The following is a 19007-nucleotide window of genomic DNA, read 5'->3' on the forward strand; positions in this document are numbered from 1 at the left end:
AATACCTCTTATTGCATGTATACTGTACTTCATTTATAAACAAAATTGTGCTCTACACATTGGTTTGCTGCAACGTTTGCACAGGACATAACAATTATGAATATTATGAACAGTAAAATGGTTGCCAACGTTTCAGAATTGATATTATTTGGTGTTGTGTCACTGTGAAAGCACTGAGAAAAATTGAACAAGTGTCAGATTAAACCAAAACAAAATGAAGCAAAATCAAGGATGCAGAAGAGGGGAAGCACTCATCACTGAATAAGTTCTTTTTTTTCTTAACTACAAAGTAATGATTTGTTGAGACGTGTATGTGGGCAGTGCGGTGGTGCAGCAGTTAGCATGCAGTGCTGAAGACCTTTCACAAATGGGCTATCAATAAGAGTCATTCCTCCCCCCCCCCCCCCCCCCCCAATGCTTAAGGATTGTTTTTGGTACCTCCAGTATATTCCTTTTAGAGCAGGGATTTCTTACACAGGTATGTCTCCTCCTCTTAAAAAGAGTTTAAGCAAAAGAACGTGTATTCCGTCCTTCCAATTTCTAATACCCTTATCCAGTACAGGGTCGCAGAGATACAGTAACCAGAGCAACTGGCGCAATGCAGGTTACTACCTGGATAGAAATCAATATATCATACTCACAGACACAAACATGCACACAACGGCCGATTTTTACAGAAGCTAATTACCGTGCTAGCATGTCTTTAGACTGTGGGAGGAGACCCATGCAAACTTGAGAACATTCAAAATCCATACAGATAGCACCCCTATAATTGATTATCAACTGTGTCACTCAACAGCCTGCATAAATTAGTAGGAAAATAACACTGAAAAATATTTTATGTATGCAATGCGTCCAATTTCAGTAACTCCCTACAATGGCGTTAAATGCTAAATTTATACTGTGTGTCATTTAAAAAGTCTGGAAACAACAAAATCATTAATATTGAGTCTTGCGGTGTTCAGTCCCCTGTTAAACCCTGACAGGATGCCATACTACTAATAAAGAGAAGTTCTGACTTTGCATTCTCTCCACAGAAAGCCCATTACTGCCCTCTCTCATTTTTCTAAACATTGATCTGCTTCATATACAGTACTCTTTACTTTGCAGCAGGGTTGGTGACTCTTAGTGGTCTTTTCCCTTGTACAGTATTTTCTCAGGCCTTTATCTCATTAGTCTGCAATTTATATTGTTTTTTGTTCAGGCTTATCTCTGAAGAACACAAATCGAGTTAATAATTTTCTTCATCACTTCCATTCACCATGTATTCCAGGTCTTAACATCGATTATTTAAATTCCTGGGGAAAAAAACCCAAAAGCTTTCTATATTATTCAAAATCTCCTTAAACACCGAAAATATAAGCCACTTTTAGATTTTATTAAAAACTGAGCGACTTTAAATCGCATGTACAGCGTGATAACAGTGGCGCCAATTCAAGTTAAAACGCACAGTTTAAACCGCATCGCAGGGGGCGGGGAAGATATTTAGACGCAATTTGTGAGGTGCGCTGTCCGCAATGAGAAATAGTTAATGTATGCATTTTCTTTTTTTGTGTCCAAAAACGCCTAAACCGTGCACTCCCCTTTTAAAACACATACTGTATATCCTTTTTTTCTTGAAAGTTATTTTAATCTTCAGAATTGTTTTTTTCCTAGGAAGGCAGCGCATTCATTAAGAGGTTATTAGTCCAAATGTATACGAATAAGATAATAGTTTTAACTAACATTTTGTCATTAGTAGATCTCATTTTAGGGAAAAAATACAAAACATAGTGAACCGAATTTCCTTGATGTTTAGGCTGCAGGCGATAATGACGTACTGTCTTTATGATTCGTTGCCAGGTTAGAAGAGCCGAGTTAATACAATCTTTAAGAGATGTTTGCCGGATGGCTGTAGTCCTAGATCAGCTCAACCACTTTGTTTCATCTTCTCGGAATTCTCATCTGTTCTACATGTTGGAATACTTATCTGTGAGTTCTTTGCCGGTTGAAGGGAATATCTCAATATATAAATCTAAATTATCACCAGCAGCAGACTATGGAGTGGGATTTACCATAATGTTTATCGGTAAGCTTTTTTTTATTTTCCTAAAGCGTATTGCCATGCTTAGAGTACATCGATTGGCTTTTTTTGTGTGTGAAATATTATAAACATTTGCGAGCGGGATATTAACGGTAAACAAATGCAAAGAAAAACCCAAAACATTTGAATATTTGTAATAATGAATATTTAATAGTTAATTTTTTTTCAAAACGCATTTTTGGTACAGTTCTTAGCGTAGGTATTTTCTCCTTGGAAAGTTTGAGCAATCTGTTACTATCAAATAGTGCATTATATTTACAATTTACACAACCTACTACAAAATGATAAGACTAAAAACAATACTCATAAAATTACACAAATAACAGTTTAAAAGAAAATTAGATTCTTGGCAGCCTAAGTATTCAACCTTCAAGTCTTTGCTGTGAACCCTAAATCAGTTCAGGTGCAAAAATATAGTTTGAAAGGACACACAATTAGTGTAATGGTTTCCTTGTGCAATCAAAATGGTTTAATTTGACTTGAAACTATCTGTAAGTTCCTTCAGATATGAATTATAGTGATAGACATATCAACCATGAAGACTAAGGATTTTTAAAACATATTGGGAAGAAAGTGGAAAAGTTACACATCCCTTTGAGTCCATCAATAAGTGGAATGTGCATCATACCAAACGGACTAGATTCCAAACATAGCAGCCAACAGAAAAGGAAGGTGGTTACCAGATGCTGCTGTGAAGCCAACAGTTCCAAGTCTGAGAAGGAAGCCAGGCATTAACAATACATCAGCAATATTTCACTCCCTACTCCAAGCTGTTTGTATGGGGGAGATTCAAGAAATATTACTTTCCTGAAAAAAAGATGTATAAATCTTGTATCAGATATTGAATAGATTTCAGATTCTTTTTGGTCTTTCAAAGCCTTACAGATGGCATAAGCCCAACTCAGTGCATTACTCAGTGAGCACCACCCCAACAGGCAAGCATGGTGGTGGTAGAATCATATTATAGGGATGCTTTTCATCAATAGGGACTTGGAAGCTTGCTAGGAGTGATGCTAAAATGGTGTTGATACTGTAGATTTTGCAATATACAGGCACATTGTAGAGGAAAAACATGCCTGAATTGCCCACAAACTAAGACAGGGTTGAAAATTCCCATTTCAGCAGGACAATGACCTGAAGCACAAAGTGAAAGCAACAAATGACAAGAATGGTATGGATGTCCTTCAGTGCCCCTGTCAAAATCTTGGCTTGAATCCAATAGATTTATGGCAAGGCTTGATGATTACAATCCATCAGTAATTCCCAGCTTGTCAGGACTGGAGCAATTTTGCAAGGAAGAATGGGCAAAATTACACCTATCCAGAAACACTGACAGCAGTAATTGCAGCCAAAAGTGCTTCTATTAAATACTGACCTAGGGGGCAGAATACTTATACAATCAGTAAAATTGGCTTTCTAATTTGTTTTTTGTTGTTGTTCACCCACCTTCACGTATACTGTAAGTGTTCATTTTTAAAATAGATACTGGTTATTCAACAAATTTTGATATTCTTTTTTAAAAGAGGATCTTCCTCTGACACTTAAGTGTATACATGGATGCTTTCCTTTTCATCCTGCCTTACAGTAAAGAATCTTGTATTTAATTTTAACCTCCATTGCAATATTGCTCCATTTATTTATCTCTTTTGGCCTTTCAAACATTTCTTTTGACCTCGGCTTACAATTCATAATATTCCTTTTTTAAATTATATTTAACAATTTTATAATGTACTTAAAATCTCCTTATTTTGCCTTATTTGTTAAACCATTTGGGCTACTATTTTTTAAGCCATTCATTTACTCTTGGGATAAATCTGTTCTTCAAGCAGAAGATCTTTAAATTTTTGTCATCCATTCTCCTCCCACTCCATACAGTATTTATCCTGTCCCATTCTATTCTTCAGCTCTTTATCATTCCTTCAAAGTCTACTTTTCTGAAATTGTAAACTCTTGGTTTGGACACTACATGTAAGTTTCAAAGTATACTTCAAAATGCCATATTATCACAGTTCCATAATGCTCATTAATAGGTGTTTATGGTGATTTCTTTGTGATTAATTTGCAGTTTCCACCTTCAATAAGTCTACAAATGCACAAACTGCTGCTATTGCAGATTTCAATTGCAATACACTCCTTGAATATCTCTTCACTGCGAGAGGTCCAAGCATATGTGCTTCTTTGTCTCCAAACATGGCACAGTTTCAAAATGCTGTACAAGGGTATACGTACAACACAATGAGTTCCAGTACAACTAGCAACTACTGTACAGTACGTGTAGTCAGCAGTGTCATGATTTTCATAGCATATCCTCTATTATGTGGGATCATCACTTTAACTTTGTGTGGAATTGCCAAACTTTCATATTGACTCACTTTTTTTTTATACTGTAGGTTTGTTTGATATGCGTGGAAGTGGTAATAAAAATTTAATTGTTCCTTCCCATTTTCATTCCTAACAGTTTCTAATAAATTCCTAGTAAGTTTCCTGCAGGAGTAAGCACTGCTTATAGCTTATGCATCCATCAACATATTCAGTTATACTGACCCCTTTTGTTAAAGTTTTATTTATCCCTTAGTTTTATAGCATGCAAAACGTACAGTAGTTTTATCCTTTGGCAGTAAAACCAAAATGTGATATGATTGTTATGATTACTGAACAATCCAGTCCGAATATGCATTTGTAGCAGGACTTTAGGGTAAATTACCATTTCCAAAGTATGCAAACAGACTTTTCCCAGAGCATTTCTGGGTGCTATCCAGGCACAATTAATTATAATCTATGCAGATATGCCATGTTGTATCATAAAGTGCAGGAGGTCTTTAGTTTTCATTACATTTTCAAATTGTAAAACATGTTAAACCATATGGTAAGTCCTACTGTAAGCTCATGTAATAGTTTACATTTACTGTTTGTTTCAAATTATCGATAAGAATTTATCAGAGAATGTTGTTCATGGGTGGCATTGTGGCCATGGTTTATCACTGCTGCCTCACAGGGCTGGGGCCCTGCATTTAATTCTTGACCTCGGGTACTATCTATGTGGAGTTTGTATGTTCTCTCCATGTTCATATGGATTTTCTCTTGGTGCTCCAGTTTCCTCTCTCACTCCAGACATTCTGGTAGGTTATTCGGCTGTTATAGGGAAATTATCCCTGGTGTGAGTGTGTGCATGTTTGTGTCTGTGTGCCCTGTGATGGACTGGCATCCTGTCCAAAGTATATCCCTACTGGTGCCCGTTGTTTGTTGGGATAGGGTTCCAAATCTGTACTCGAAAAAAGTGTTTATAAAATGGATGGAATATTATCCATCAAGTCCTTTTTCCAACAGAAAATGGCTCAGATCTGTTCATCAAGTTGTAATTAACAACAGCTTTGATATGCATGCTCCTAGATTGAAAGCAGCCACTGAGACTTGCTGAGCACTAACAGCAGAAATCACATACAGTATAACCTCCATTACATGCTTCTGTGAGGCACAGAGGAAGTTAGAAGGGGGGAAACAATGATAAAATTCTTGCTCAAGAATATAGATAGCAGCTGACAAAAAATATGAAAACTGGATGGCAACCTGATTTTGATCACAAGATCATCACTCCATGATAACACCGAGATGAAACTAAAGATACCTCTGTAAAAGAGGTCATAGCATAATGCTGTACATGTGGACAGTTATGCAGCATATTAAGTAGATCTATTCAGCAGTTAAGAAAGAAGGCAATAGAACAGTAATCTTTGAAAATCAAAGCATGCAGAAAGAACTGTTGAATTTTAAAAGCTCAAAAGACATTTGTTTGTGTTAGGAACTCTGGTGTTGTCACAGATGTTGGAATGGACAAACCTTGGAGAGGCAGGAGAGCAGAAAAAGACCCATATGTGTAGCGGCGGAGTGGGGAAAAAGTCCAGGCTCAGCAGTTCAGGAGTCGTATAGAAACCAATGCCCTCAGGCAGCGGATGTGGGGCGACCTGGATGCTAGGCGGGTCTCAGGACATCCGAACATCAATGCTGAGCACAGGAGAATAAGGGACCCGCAAAATATATAGCCCCAGAGAGAGAGACACTGGAAGGAGAGCAAAGCACAGGAAACTAGAGACAGGATAGAGTAGGAGCGCCCTCTGGCTGCAGAGGGCATGACAGGGGTGTGTGTGTGACAGTGTGGAGGATGGCTGGTATTGACGTGAGTGTATTTAAGCAAACTGGACTGATTAAAAAAATCTGACTGGAGAAAGTTAAGAAATGTAGGAAGATTTAAAAGTCAAGACAAAGGCAAATATTGCCTTATTTGTGTGTATCCAGTAATCATTTACCAAATTTTATACTATAAAAAGCCTTAGGATCAATACCGTATTGTTTCACTGGGTTATGTGATCCACCTTCAGCTGCCATTTCAACACCTTAATTTCATGGTCCATTAATATTCATCATTATTGCTAGATATTTTATCCTCAGTCTTCTAGTACTTCGCAAGGGAAAAAAAACAACACAACACTCATTTTGTGTCCTGACTTGTGTAAATTCAGTTTTCTTGCCATCTTGTGGAAGGTCTTTATCTTGAGTTTACAATCTCTAATACAACATTGATTGTGTGCTTCACTGAAATACATGGGGATATAGACATGGCTTAACCGTCCACAGTATTGATCCCGATCTGCACTGAGATAGTGTAATCCTGTTGGGAAGGTAGTAATTTCTCTCTGACAGAAATTATCTGTTTTCTCTTTCAGGAGATCAGGTTCAATCCAGCTCATGACACCAAAATATGGGGATGGAAGAAGTGATAGCACAGTTCAGTGTAGCTATGAAATTTATTCCAAAACTATTTTGCAGAATAAGAGTAGAGTGAACATTTGTTTCTAAGATATTAGCTCTGAAGCACAGGCATTTGTTCAATTTTAGACAGCCATGAGCAGTCTCCTGTGTTACCATAAATACCATGTTAAGGAGGAAGATGACATATACAGGTACATATCCATGACATTCAACCTGTAACACAAAATGCAAATACTATAGCTTCAGCTGCTCAGAAAATGTAACACATCCTACAGGGGCCCTATAAACCTAAATAAATATTCAGAGTTACAGCAGACATCTACGTCTCAGACATGGTTGGAAACAAGTGTACATTTTAACAGCATCAACCCTTGTTATATTGTCTCCCTCCAGTTTTGCTGTCTGTTCTGGGCAATGGGCTGGTTTTGTGGATTTCCTACAGAAGGAGGAAGAAGATCACCAGTTCAGAGCTCCTTTGTGTCAATCTGGCTTTGGTGGATTTCCTCTGCTGTATATGCCTCTACCCTCTTTCCATCATCTCCTCATTCAGCCACGCTTGGTTGGGAGACAAGGCTACATGCACATACTATGGACTTGGAGGATTTCTGTTTGGATTGTGTGGGATGTTTACTATAGCAGCTATCAGCGTGATAAGATACCTCAAAACCTGCCACAATATATCTTATGGTGAGAAAAAATATCTAAAGATACAAATTGCATTTTTATGAGAGAAAATGACTGAAGGATATGTTTGATAGATATATTGTATGTCTTTGTGAAGTACAGGTGTTTGTCTCTTTTCTCAGTGCTAGAAGGGAGCAATACAAGAATGACAATACATTTGATGGGAGAAAGGGTTGCCTAGAGTTGTAATGCAGAAATAGACTTTAAGAAGCCAATTGAGTAGCTTTTCAAACATTGTATGTAATGTACTGAGCTCTGCACCTTTACAAGAATAAACCTGTTCAATGATGTATGAGAGACCATTAGTTCTCAACCTTGGTTCTGTGGTATTCCTGTGTCAGCTGGTATTTGTTCCAACTGGACCCATAGTCACCTGGGCCAAGTACAGGTACCTGCCAGTAATCGATCTGTTTGCTTATTTAGGCTGTTTTTTTTTCTCCAGCCTTGATTAGGCGGTTTTGTTTTTGTAAAAATATCCTAGTAGAGTGGTTCTTAATCCTGTTCCTGGATTATCCCCATGTTTTCTGGTCTTTATAAATTTGTAAAATTAGGTTTACGGTCTTAACTTGAATGAGGCCAGTCCCAAAACTCTGTTTAGCACAGGGGTCACACCAATTACAAATCTCATTCATTTCGAGTTGAAATATAATCAACTGGAGTTGGGCAGAAAGAAAATACTCATGGGAGAGAGTGATTAAGTGTTGTAGTGAATATCACCCTGTAACTCACTTTGTAACCTTTGTAAGCAGGTGTGAACGTGACCAGTACTTGGATGGGAGACCTCCTGGGAAAAGCTAAGGTTGCTGCTGGAACAGGTGTTAGTGGGGCCAGTATGGGGCGCTCACCCTGCAGTCTGTGTGGGTCCTGATGCCCCAGTTTAGTAACGGGGATACCATACTGTTAAAAGGGAGCCATTCTTCGGAGGAGATGTAAAACCGAGGTCCTGGCTCTCTGTGGTCATTAAAAAAGTAGGGGTGTTACTCTGGTGATCTGGCCAAAGCTCCCCCTGGCCTTTACAATCATGTCGTCCTAATAATCCCCATCTATGAATTGACATCATTACCAGAGATTGCTTTTAGTGCAATTTCCAGAATTTGCAGAATTTGCAATTTAGTGCAATTTCCAGAAGTATCCAAGTGTAAGGATGATTATTATTACTATTTTTATTATTTCCACCTGTGTCTGTAAAAAAGCTGTTTAAACAGAAATGAGGCAGCAATTTTTTTTGTTGACAAGGAGAAAAGGGAGCAACCTGACTTTCTGTGTGCTAATTGTGTTGGAAATCATGCTTTTTAATTTGGAACATTTTGAAGCCAAAAACTAGGCACAACTTGGGCCGCAAAGTGGCACTGTTGTTAGCATAGGAACAAGTAAAGGTTTATTCCATGCTGAAAAAGAGAAGAAAGGAAATGCAACATTTTGGCTGTGGAGCCTTCTTTGAGTGTGAAAAAGACAATGAAGTCAGCAGAGATTATATAGCATAGGAGCCCAGGGAGGGGGAGAAGGAATGATGAAGAGATCTAGAAAAAAGATTTAGAGGAAAGCATAGTGGGTCGCAGCTGAAGTAGTTCAAGTAGGTAGCTGTGTCAGCATGCGTAGTTTCCTTTCTTTATTTTTCAGCATGGAATAAACCTTTACTTGTTCCATTGCAGCCTACGCATGCTGACGAAGCTGCAGTACCTGAACTACTTCAGTTGTTAGCATTGCAGCTTTAGAGCTGGGAGTTTGTAGGATCTCCCCGGGTTTCCAACTGTGGGCTTTGGTTTGCTGTCACAGTTCAAAACCAAACTGGTACAATAGGTTTAATTGGCCTTGCTTTAGGTGTGTGTGTGTGTGCCTGCATTTGTGTTTGTCCTGTGATGGACTTGCACACTGTCCATGGTTTACCCTGCCTTGTGCCCGTTGCTTAAAGGAATAGGCTCCACAACCCTGAATCGGAAGAAGTAGTTAGCAAACACATGGATAGACCGGGTACAAAAAACTCTAAAACATCAACCTTATTGGTTAAAGGCACCGCTCAGCCCTGGTGATTAAATGCGGAGCTGAAACAAAAACCAGCAGATCAGATTCTTCAAGATCAGGATTGAGCAGCACTGAAGAGGTCATGTACTGTTGGAAATGAGAATGTCAGTCACGCAACTCCTTAAATAGCAGCACATTACTGTCTTGTATCTGATATCATAAGATACGGTATTTGTATTTTTTTAAATCTATTTTAAGAAAAAATTAAAAGCTCCATCTTTTGATTATATGAAAAGCAAATTTAAAACCAGTCATTATTGAAGTGATAAATATTTGCCAGCAAAAGAATTGTAAATTTCATAATGTGTTTCAGCTTGCCTGTTCAGATTCTCTACTCCCGCAGGCTGTGTGGGAGAGTCTGACAGCTTCTACTGTATATCCTCTCACTACACCTTCCATCACGTTGTGGGGCTCAGTGCAGCTAATAGACTCACTAGGGAAAAGCAACCCTTGAGCACAGTTAAAGCCACTATCAATCCTCCTTGGTCTCCTCAGCCTCAGGGGAACATGAATGGAAGTACCGGAGGTGACTGGGAGGGGGTTAAACTAAATTTATTACTCAATTCCTCCCCCAAAAATTATAATACTTTCCTATGGCTAAACATACAGTAATGCATCTACTGTACCAGAATTATTTTGGCGCTCTCATGTCGTGTTTTATCTGTATCTCTTGTTTTTTTTTCAGTAGTATGGTGTGAGGGAGCCATTACTCGAGCCCTGTGCATTGCTACCTGGCTCATTGCAGCCGCCTGGTCATGTTTCCCTTTGTTTGGATGGGGAGAATATGCTCCAGAGCCCTACGGTGTGTCCTGTACTGTGGCCTGGAAGAGTTACCACACTTCAGTTGAGGATGCACTCTTTGTGGTCTGCTCCTTTGCCTGCTTTACTCTCATTCCCATCCTCCTGATCATGACGTCTCAGTGCCAGATCCTGTACAAGGTCTACAGGTTCAACTTTTCTCTGTCCGCCAGGGGAATCCGCTCCAATCTTCACAATGCTGAGAAACACATTTCTGTAGTAAGTGGTCTTATTTGTTTTGGTCAAAGGAATAGTTTCTCATTCTGGCTTCATGCTGTGGTATTGCCAGATTCGAGCATCACAAATAGGCAAGAGTAAATACCCATATACAGCCACTTCCTTACATAAAAAACCAATGTGCCTCAGGCAAAACACACAGAGGAAGGTAATTATGATCAATTTAAATTCTTTCAGCATGTCATGTGCAGGGATACACAAAACAAAATTCTACTGTCAAGTTTAATTTAAACTGAATGCATAAAAGATCTTCATATTTTCATTTTGTTAGGATCGTCATCTGGGCAGCATAGGAAATCTTGTGGCAGAAGGAAAGTTTAATTTTAGCAAATTATAATGACAAATTAACATTTGCAGGGCAATCTTGAAAATCTCTTGTTTCACCTTGAAAAATGTTATTCTGAGTCATGGGGAAAATTAAAAAGTCATGGTGGTGAGCAGTTCCATTTTTGTAATTGAAGGCAGAAGGAACTACAGTAAATATTTCTGTAAACATTTCTACCTATAAGAACAGACAGCGTTGTACCAAGACATTACACACAATTGTTGTGAGATACTGTACAATGTCATCGTTGGCTTCTACAGTACATGTTCTAATATTTACAATAGTGATATACTGTATTTATTACAGTGAGCATTGCAGTAAATACCCCTATGGTAAAATTACAGCTCAGCAACAAAAATCTGCCTTGATGATAAAACACCATTACACAAGGCATATGTGAAGACATCATGCATCTTCAGAAATGACTAAAGTGGTGGACAGTTGTGGTTCCCTCATTGAACATACTGTATGTTACTGCAGGAGCACAGGCATGGGATGGCATTATCATAGTTAAAATCAGATTTGTTTTTGCTACAATTTTAATTTAAGATTGCTGAAAAGATGCCCATGTTTCTCAGATGTCATAAAACTGTACCTCGCCAGTGAATGGGGTACAGAAAGGAAGATGTATGAGAATTTACCACTTGCTTATTTGTGATTTTCTATGGCTGAAGAAGTCTTGTTAAAAGAGCGATGTGGGATGAAACCGAGCTGAAGGCTGTTAACCACTACTTTCAAATTGGTGGTGCAACAGACTAAGATGGTGAAATGGAACTAGTTAGTGAATAAGCTTGTCTCTGCCCCCTTCCCAAGTACCCACAGCCCAGCATCTCAACATGGTCCTGTTTTTATATTGTAACTAAACGCTCCAGGTTCTGTGTCGGCAGCATGGGGAATGACAGGATGGAGACAACTTTTCAGGCTCACTGACTGTTTTATTGCCCATTTCATTACAGTGAGGTATATGTAATGAACAGTGAACAATTACAGTGAGGTAATGAAAAGGGCAGGAAATTAGCTGTAAAGGCGGAGAGATAAAGTTCATACATCAACTGCAGAGGAGGGATTTAGACTTTATTTTAGCTGATTTTTAGGAGGATTTTATTACTGTTTTAGTTGTTCCGTGCTATTTTAATTTAAACCCAATGCATTAGTAAGATTATTACATAATGGAAGGTTACTTATGTAATTTAACCATATATATACTATATAATACAGTACATTATGCAATGATCTAGGCATACACTTGGTTATATACAAATTTGGCTGATTGCGACAGTTTTCTGCACCGAGTCCTTGAGCATATCAAGATCCTACTGTACAGACAAAACCATTAGGTGACTGTAGAGTATATCCCACATGTACTGTACATCCCACTTGATATCTTAGTCTTTTTTTAATCAGTGGAGCACTGCAGATAATATGGAAGTGTGATCTATATTTGTAGTTATGTAACAACAAAAAAAGATAAAGATCTTACGAGCCTTATACTTTGTTTGATTAGCAGCTAAGTGGTACAAGGAATTAATTCACTTGCGTTTTGAAAGTAGCCAGGTTATTGGCTTCAAAAACATGGATGAGTAGTTTGTTAGAGACTCACAACCCTCTGTTTAAAGAAAGTACCCTGAAGTTTCCACTTATCTTCTGATTTTTATTTCACTGTTGATTCCAATAGGTTAACTTTTTCACTGACTAGAGAGCTGTTTATGACTGAAGAGCAAGTAATTTTGAGGGAAAGAGCAACAGCCATTGCAAATAGATTGGGCATCACAAACCAATATGGAATGTGTTGAAAAAGGAGTTTAACACTTAACCAAGGAGTTTCATTAGGAAGATGTGAAAACTTGAACTGGCCAAGTAGTGTCCTGATTTGTACAATTTGATTTGAATCCTACTGAGCACACATTTTACTTGTTAGAGAGGACACTGAAGTCAGAAAAAAACCCACAAAAGCAGCAACTATAGTGAAGTCAGTTAAGGCTTGGCAAAGCATCTCAAATGAAACTACCAAGAGTCTGGTTCTGAAGGGCTGCAGATTTGACGCAGTTATTACTTGTATCCGGGGTAGGTAACCCAATACTAACTTTACACTAGCTTACACTATTTAATTTGTCCTAATACATATACTGTATGTTAACCTTAAATAGTGGAGAAAAAAGATGACAGCATGTACTATTGCCTCATTTATTTCTTTATCTGAAATATAAAATAGTAATTTGGATAGAACACAGTGGAAAACGCAATTATAATTGTAGAATACTACTGCAGTCTAAATATGTAGTCTTTTATTTTTGTGATGCTTCGGTGGACCCTTTGTCTACTTATGATCTCACTATTCTCTACAGGAAGAGAGACCCCCAGATGTACATGTGAAAAACAGTATTATCATTCACATAAATATCAAGAGGGAGAATTGGAATAAATCCCAGTCTACAGATAGGAAGATTATCACCAAAATACTAACAGCAGTAGTTTAGTACAAATTTGTTGGTAAAATGTGTCCACATTGTGGTCTGGGCAAATTAGGACTAGTTACACCAGACTAGTTAAATTATAACTGCAGCTGATTGTTTCAAGTAAACAGTGTGCTGTTCAGACATCTTTAAAAATTTGTAGGTAACAGTACCTGGAGTGGCATGGTGTTACAGTGGATAGCATTGCTGTTTCAAAGTGCTGGTGTCCTCAGTTCAATTCCAGACCTGGGGGGCTGTCTGTTTGGAGTTTGTATGTTCTCTGTGTGTTCGTGTGGGTTTCCTCTGGGTGCTCCGGTTTGCTTCCATAGTCCAAAGACAATCTGGTTCACACAAAGACATACAGGTTAGTTTGCTTCTGGGAAAACGGGCCCTGCTGTTTTCCATGAAAGTTTTCCATGATACAGTGGGAATTGCAGTAAGAGTTTTAGTTATACAAAGTTCTGGCTATAAATTTTAATCTGTCCAATCACTTACACTACAGGAGATGGTACTCATTTATTCTTCCAAGTATACTTTTTATACATAAGAAGACAGATTTAGCCTTGACTTCTTTCTGAATGTGGCTGCTAACTTTGATTTATATATGCACAAAAAATGAATGAGAAGTTGTGCAATAGCTCTGTAGTTTTAGTTCTTACAGCTGTGCAAGTGAAACTCGTTTTGAAAGACGAATCAATTAATATTCAAAGACATACATCCGTGTTATCTATTAGAAATGTAACCTGTTGGGCAAAATGTCTGGGGATGATGCTGTCACGATGTAGAATTTTGAAGTAATTCCGCTCAGCTTCCTCCACTTTTCCTTTGGTAGAGGGGTACAGTAATTCAGGACCAGAGGAATTCTAATGTCTACGAGTTTCTTACTAGTAGCTAAAGCATTTTGTTATTCTCATGCAATCTGTGATGGCACATCACATTTTTTCCCTGTAGAAAACTACCTATTTATAAAAAAAGCCAGACATTTAATCATTTTTGTTCATTCCTGAGTCTCAAAAGTTGAGAATTAGGAACTGAGTCTCTACAAGCCTTTGGGTGAGAAGAGCTTAGCTTTAATAACAATTAGTGTTGCTATGTTTGTGGTGGATTGTGGTGTTAATAGAGAATCAGGAAGCTGGGACATCTCTCAGGATGAATTTATTATTGCCTGCAGAAAAGTTTCATATGCATTTCAAAGCTGGGAGGATATTTATTTACAATTGAATAAAATGTCTCAGCTCATCATGCAAGATTGTAAAAATACTAAATGTTATCCAAGTATAAAAAATACCACTTAAAGTGTGCTGCCATTTTAGTGCTGTAAAGACATGTTTCTACAAATCCTACATTAAGGCACATTCTCAATCTGACTCCTGACTTGAGTAAAAAGATTTTTCTTTCACTTGTTAAAGAGTTTTTTGTATACATTTAAAACTTTCATTATGGGAGAGAGAGGCCTTTAATGTCTCTTCTAGAGAAGAGTATGAGATCTTCACAACAATGCTCTTTGAAGTTGTTGAATATTTACAGAACTATGTAAGCTTTTGGGGCACCCTGGATAGTTTTGTGGTTAGGTGCATTGCAAAGAGAACAGCAAGAATTTTTTAATGAATTAGGTACTATGCCAATACTGGTAATAGCTTGATGAAAGTCAGTCCTGGAAATTGCACTGTTCGTTATCATTGAGTAATATCACTTTCCATCTCACAGTAGAAGTTTGGAGTGCAGTGTTTTGATGGTGTGCTTCCTTTATTAAAATATTTTACTTCTGTCAACTATGGCTGTCCCTTTGGGAACAATTTTAATTACAATATAAGAAATATGACAACCTTTTGGCCTGATCCTGTCAGATCTCAGAAGCTGAGCAAGTCTGGGTCTGGTCAGTACTTTGAGGGTAGACGTATAGAGGAAAAAAAAACAGATGCTGCTGAAAGTGATTTTGGTGTGCCAGCAGGTGGCAATCTTCTCTTCAGACAAGAATTTCTAAAACACTGCTTTAGTGTGGTAACTACAATGTGCTGTTGGAAGTACTGTCCTTAAATGAAGGCTCTGTTTACTTGCTCATTAGAGATCGCATGTCACGTTTTGAAAGAGTATGGTTGTCAAGTCGGGTATCATGGCTAAGTGGGCTAAAACTAGCCTACTTTTTTCTAATTTCCTTGCCTGATTTGCTATGTAGTCAGGTTGCTGGCACTTAATGGCTGCCACACATCACCCAGTTGGGGACTTCCCTTCAGTGGTGTATTCCTGAATGTAAAACTGCACTGGGATCCTTCAGGATGAATAGTGTTACAGTAAGCCTTCTTGCTATGCTATGTTCTAACAACATGCTGTGCTGTAGGAAACCATGCTGAAGTAAACTAAAAATGTATGGGAAAACTGGGATTGGAGGAATGTGGTCATGCAAAATCTCTCTTGGCACTATAAACCAGACTTCACACACAGTTTATATAATAGTATTGTAATCAATATAACTGATATGTGCAATAACATGTATATCTGATAATAAGATTTCCTAAAGAAACAAACTGAAGAATCCCAATGTTTATTTACCTACCGATGACAAAAAAGTATAGAATGCCTGTAATAATGTGTACATATGAAAATAAAATATTTCTCCAAGGCAAAAGAGCTATCTTAACATTCACAGAAGCTGAAGCTTTACTGCTGGCACATCTTCTCCTCATTTTTCCTAATTGTACAGATTAGTTTATGGTCTAAAAAATAAAAGACAGATTCTGTAGATAGTGAGTGAAAAAGGCATATGGATGTGCAACAGTATTTCTCCTCCAATTTTAAACCATTTCTGGGTTTGTGTCATTAATCTGTTCAAATCCATAATTCTGCAAATCCTTTTTCTCCCACAGATGTTTTTCTGCATCAGCCTTGGTTTCATCACCGCGTGGGCACCATACGCAGTGGTTTCCTTCTTATTCATTTTTCACAAGGACACTTGGCATCTGGCTCCAGAAGGTTTCATATTCCCAGCATTGTTTGCCAAGAGTTCGCATGTCTATAACCCCTTCATTTACTTCTACTTCAACAAGACCTTTCGTCAGGAGCTGCAGTGCCTCGTTAGGTCCTACTTCACAGGATCAGCTCAGAACAGAGTCTCTGTCTCTGTGAATCGGCCGCAGGCTCCTGCAGTCATTGAGGTGCAGCCTAGGGGTCAGAGTAACCTGGATAGGAGCACTTCTCATTCACAGTCAAACACTAACCGAGTGAATGCTAAAGCCATTTACCCTTGCTGGGTTTCCAAAATGATAGTGGCCCCTGCTAGCCCGGAGCCCAGGCCTAACAAAGAGTTTGTGCTCATATCTAGCTGACCTGTGCTCTTGACAGGAAAGAAATAGAAGAGAAGAGTAATTGAAATTATAGAGACTTGGGACAAAAACATACAAATTGCTGCACTAGTTTACGAATGAAATAACTGTTTTGTCTTGTTTTTTCATTATTCTCAGTTGGCAATCCAACTAATCTTTGCGTCTTTAGTGAAAGTGCAGTGTTACAAGTGCAGCGTGTAAGTGAAAAAACCCTGGTCTTTCTAAATGTCTAAACTGGGTTTCTCTTATTGTTGTAGCACATGCAGTGGTCAGGTTCTTTATTGTTAGAGAACTAGAAATTGTTTTGTGTACATGTACAGTATGGGTGATCAGTTCTTACTGTGAAAGCTGTATTCCTCAATTCCTCTTGGGCCTCTTGATAAGTCAGATACTGTATATAGTATAAAGCTGATATAAACCTTGCACTTTTGGACGTTTATGAAGATTTTATGTCTGAGAGCAAAAGATCTTTTGTTCACATGAAATTAACCTTTTGTGGTCAGTTACTACCACATTAATTCTATATCTGAATCTATTTTTTTTTTAATTTTGAAGGTTATAAATACTAACAAATTATGATTTCCAAACTATGAAAACAAAGTTTATTAGAGATCTAAAAATTGCATTTTCCTTAGCCACTGGTACCACCTGTGCAATGGTTTTGTCATGCTTGTAAATACTCTAGTGTTGGAGATGTTTCATATACTGAAGTGCTTGTCGGAATACCAGGGCTTTGTCCTGTCTCTTTTTTTCTCTGAATTCAACACAATTTTCAATTAGTCTGTATACTGAAAGTCATTTGTAGTAAGACCCTGAAGGCAGGAACATAAAATTGAGCCATACAATGTTTGCTTGAACAGGCCAAAGTTCATTTTTAGAAATAGTCAATGTTTAGTAGGAAATATATACTTTTATATATATAAAAATTCACTATTATTGAGTACTGTATATGTTGTATAAGAATATTGTTTGAACATTATGATATTCTGCATTTGTATATTGTTGTCTTTTTCACGTGAATGAAATGGGTGTTCCCTGTTGTTTCCAATTTTGTTATTGTTTTGAGTGAAACGTTAATTGAAATATTAAAATACTACCCATTGTTTATCCTTAACCGTGTTTTGTCACTTTGTGTCTGAAATTCGTGTAAACCTAATTTTCTTAACAAGACCTCTATTTTTTATAGTGTCCAAACATTGTGCTTCTGGAATAGTTTTCCATATAGCCCCTGCCCATGTTAATATTGTAATTTCCAGTATGAACATTAATATCTCTGGGATCAAGAACTGCAGATGAGTTTGCATCAAACCACTCAAACCTGTTGCCTCTTTACCAGCCCAGTCCTGAATAGCTGTTCACACAGTGTATTTACAGATTTCTCCATGCAATTTAAAATTTGTTTTTTGTTTATTTCACAAGGCTGCAAATAACTCTGGATTAGGGCATCTGCTTAAGCAACCAAATAACACAAAGTTCAGGAGTTTAGCCAAGCCCTAATTTTGTGATTTGAGTTACCATGCTTTAATGGCAATTGAACCAAGGAGTACTGCACTGCGAGGCAGCAATGCTAATTACTGTGCTACCTTGCCGACGTCTAATATGTTTCTCTAAAATTCATTAAGGTTTTTTTTCACTTTAATTTGGTAAAATTAGGAGTTTGTATTTTCTATTTATGAAAAGGAGAGGTAAAAATAACACCATGTTCTGAATCAGAACCATGAAGTACTGATGCAATCTGTGCTGAAATATCCATCAAAAACAGGTGTGAAAACGTAACTCCCCCAATTCACTTACAAGTGTTGCCTTGGTTACCGGAATAGTACACTGTGGTGATTGAATTGTGAAACGTCATCACCTGAAAACATTCCCATTCTCTTCATACCGATATCCAATTAACCTTACCCAGAACATTGTTTTCTTTTATTGTGTTGCATTTTTCAAGGCCTTTTTTTGTTAAGTCTAATAGACTTCCAAACACAAATGCCACTGAAGGAGATATTTCCTCTCAACTACCAATTTAACCAATTGCTTACAATAGATCAAAATGAATATCTTCCTGTGCCCATTTTTTTGGCATGAACTATTAACTGTTTTTTTTTTGTGGCCAGAGAAATAAACAATATGTTTAAGGAGCTATTTACAACAAGCAGAGCTAACCAGGGTTGGAAGTGCCTGAAGAGTGTGGAGACACTGAGAAGCAGGAAGTTTACATATTTGCCACCATGTTCAAAATTCCCTTGTTCGACTACAGATTAAAAAAAAGAGAACTATTTGCTTTAATTCTAATCTTAAGCTTTCTTATGATTTCATAGCAAATC

The 19007-nt window shown here is 37.7% G+C and overlaps 1 protein-coding gene across 1 annotated transcript; it reads left to right on the forward strand.

Moving 5' to 3' along the window:
* Positions 1-1953: 1953 nt before the first annotated feature.
* opn8c (opsin 8, group member c) lies at positions 1954-16692 on the forward strand. The gene is made up of 4 exons (XM_088909522.1): positions 1954-2068; positions 7244-7537; positions 10242-10573; positions 16234-16692. Exons 1-4 carry the CDS (start codon positions 1954-1956, stop codon positions 16690-16692), a joined length of 1200 nt encoding a protein of 399 aa, XP_088765648.1.
* Positions 16693-19007: the final 2315 nt, after the last annotated feature.

The sequence above is a fragment of the Atractosteus spatula genome, chromosome 2, assembly GCF_055471065.1.
Source record: "Atractosteus spatula isolate fAtrSpa1 chromosome 2, fAtrSpa1.hap1, whole genome shotgun sequence".
NCBI classification, from domain to species: domain Eukaryota; kingdom Metazoa; phylum Chordata; class Actinopteri; order Semionotiformes; family Lepisosteidae; genus Atractosteus; species Atractosteus spatula.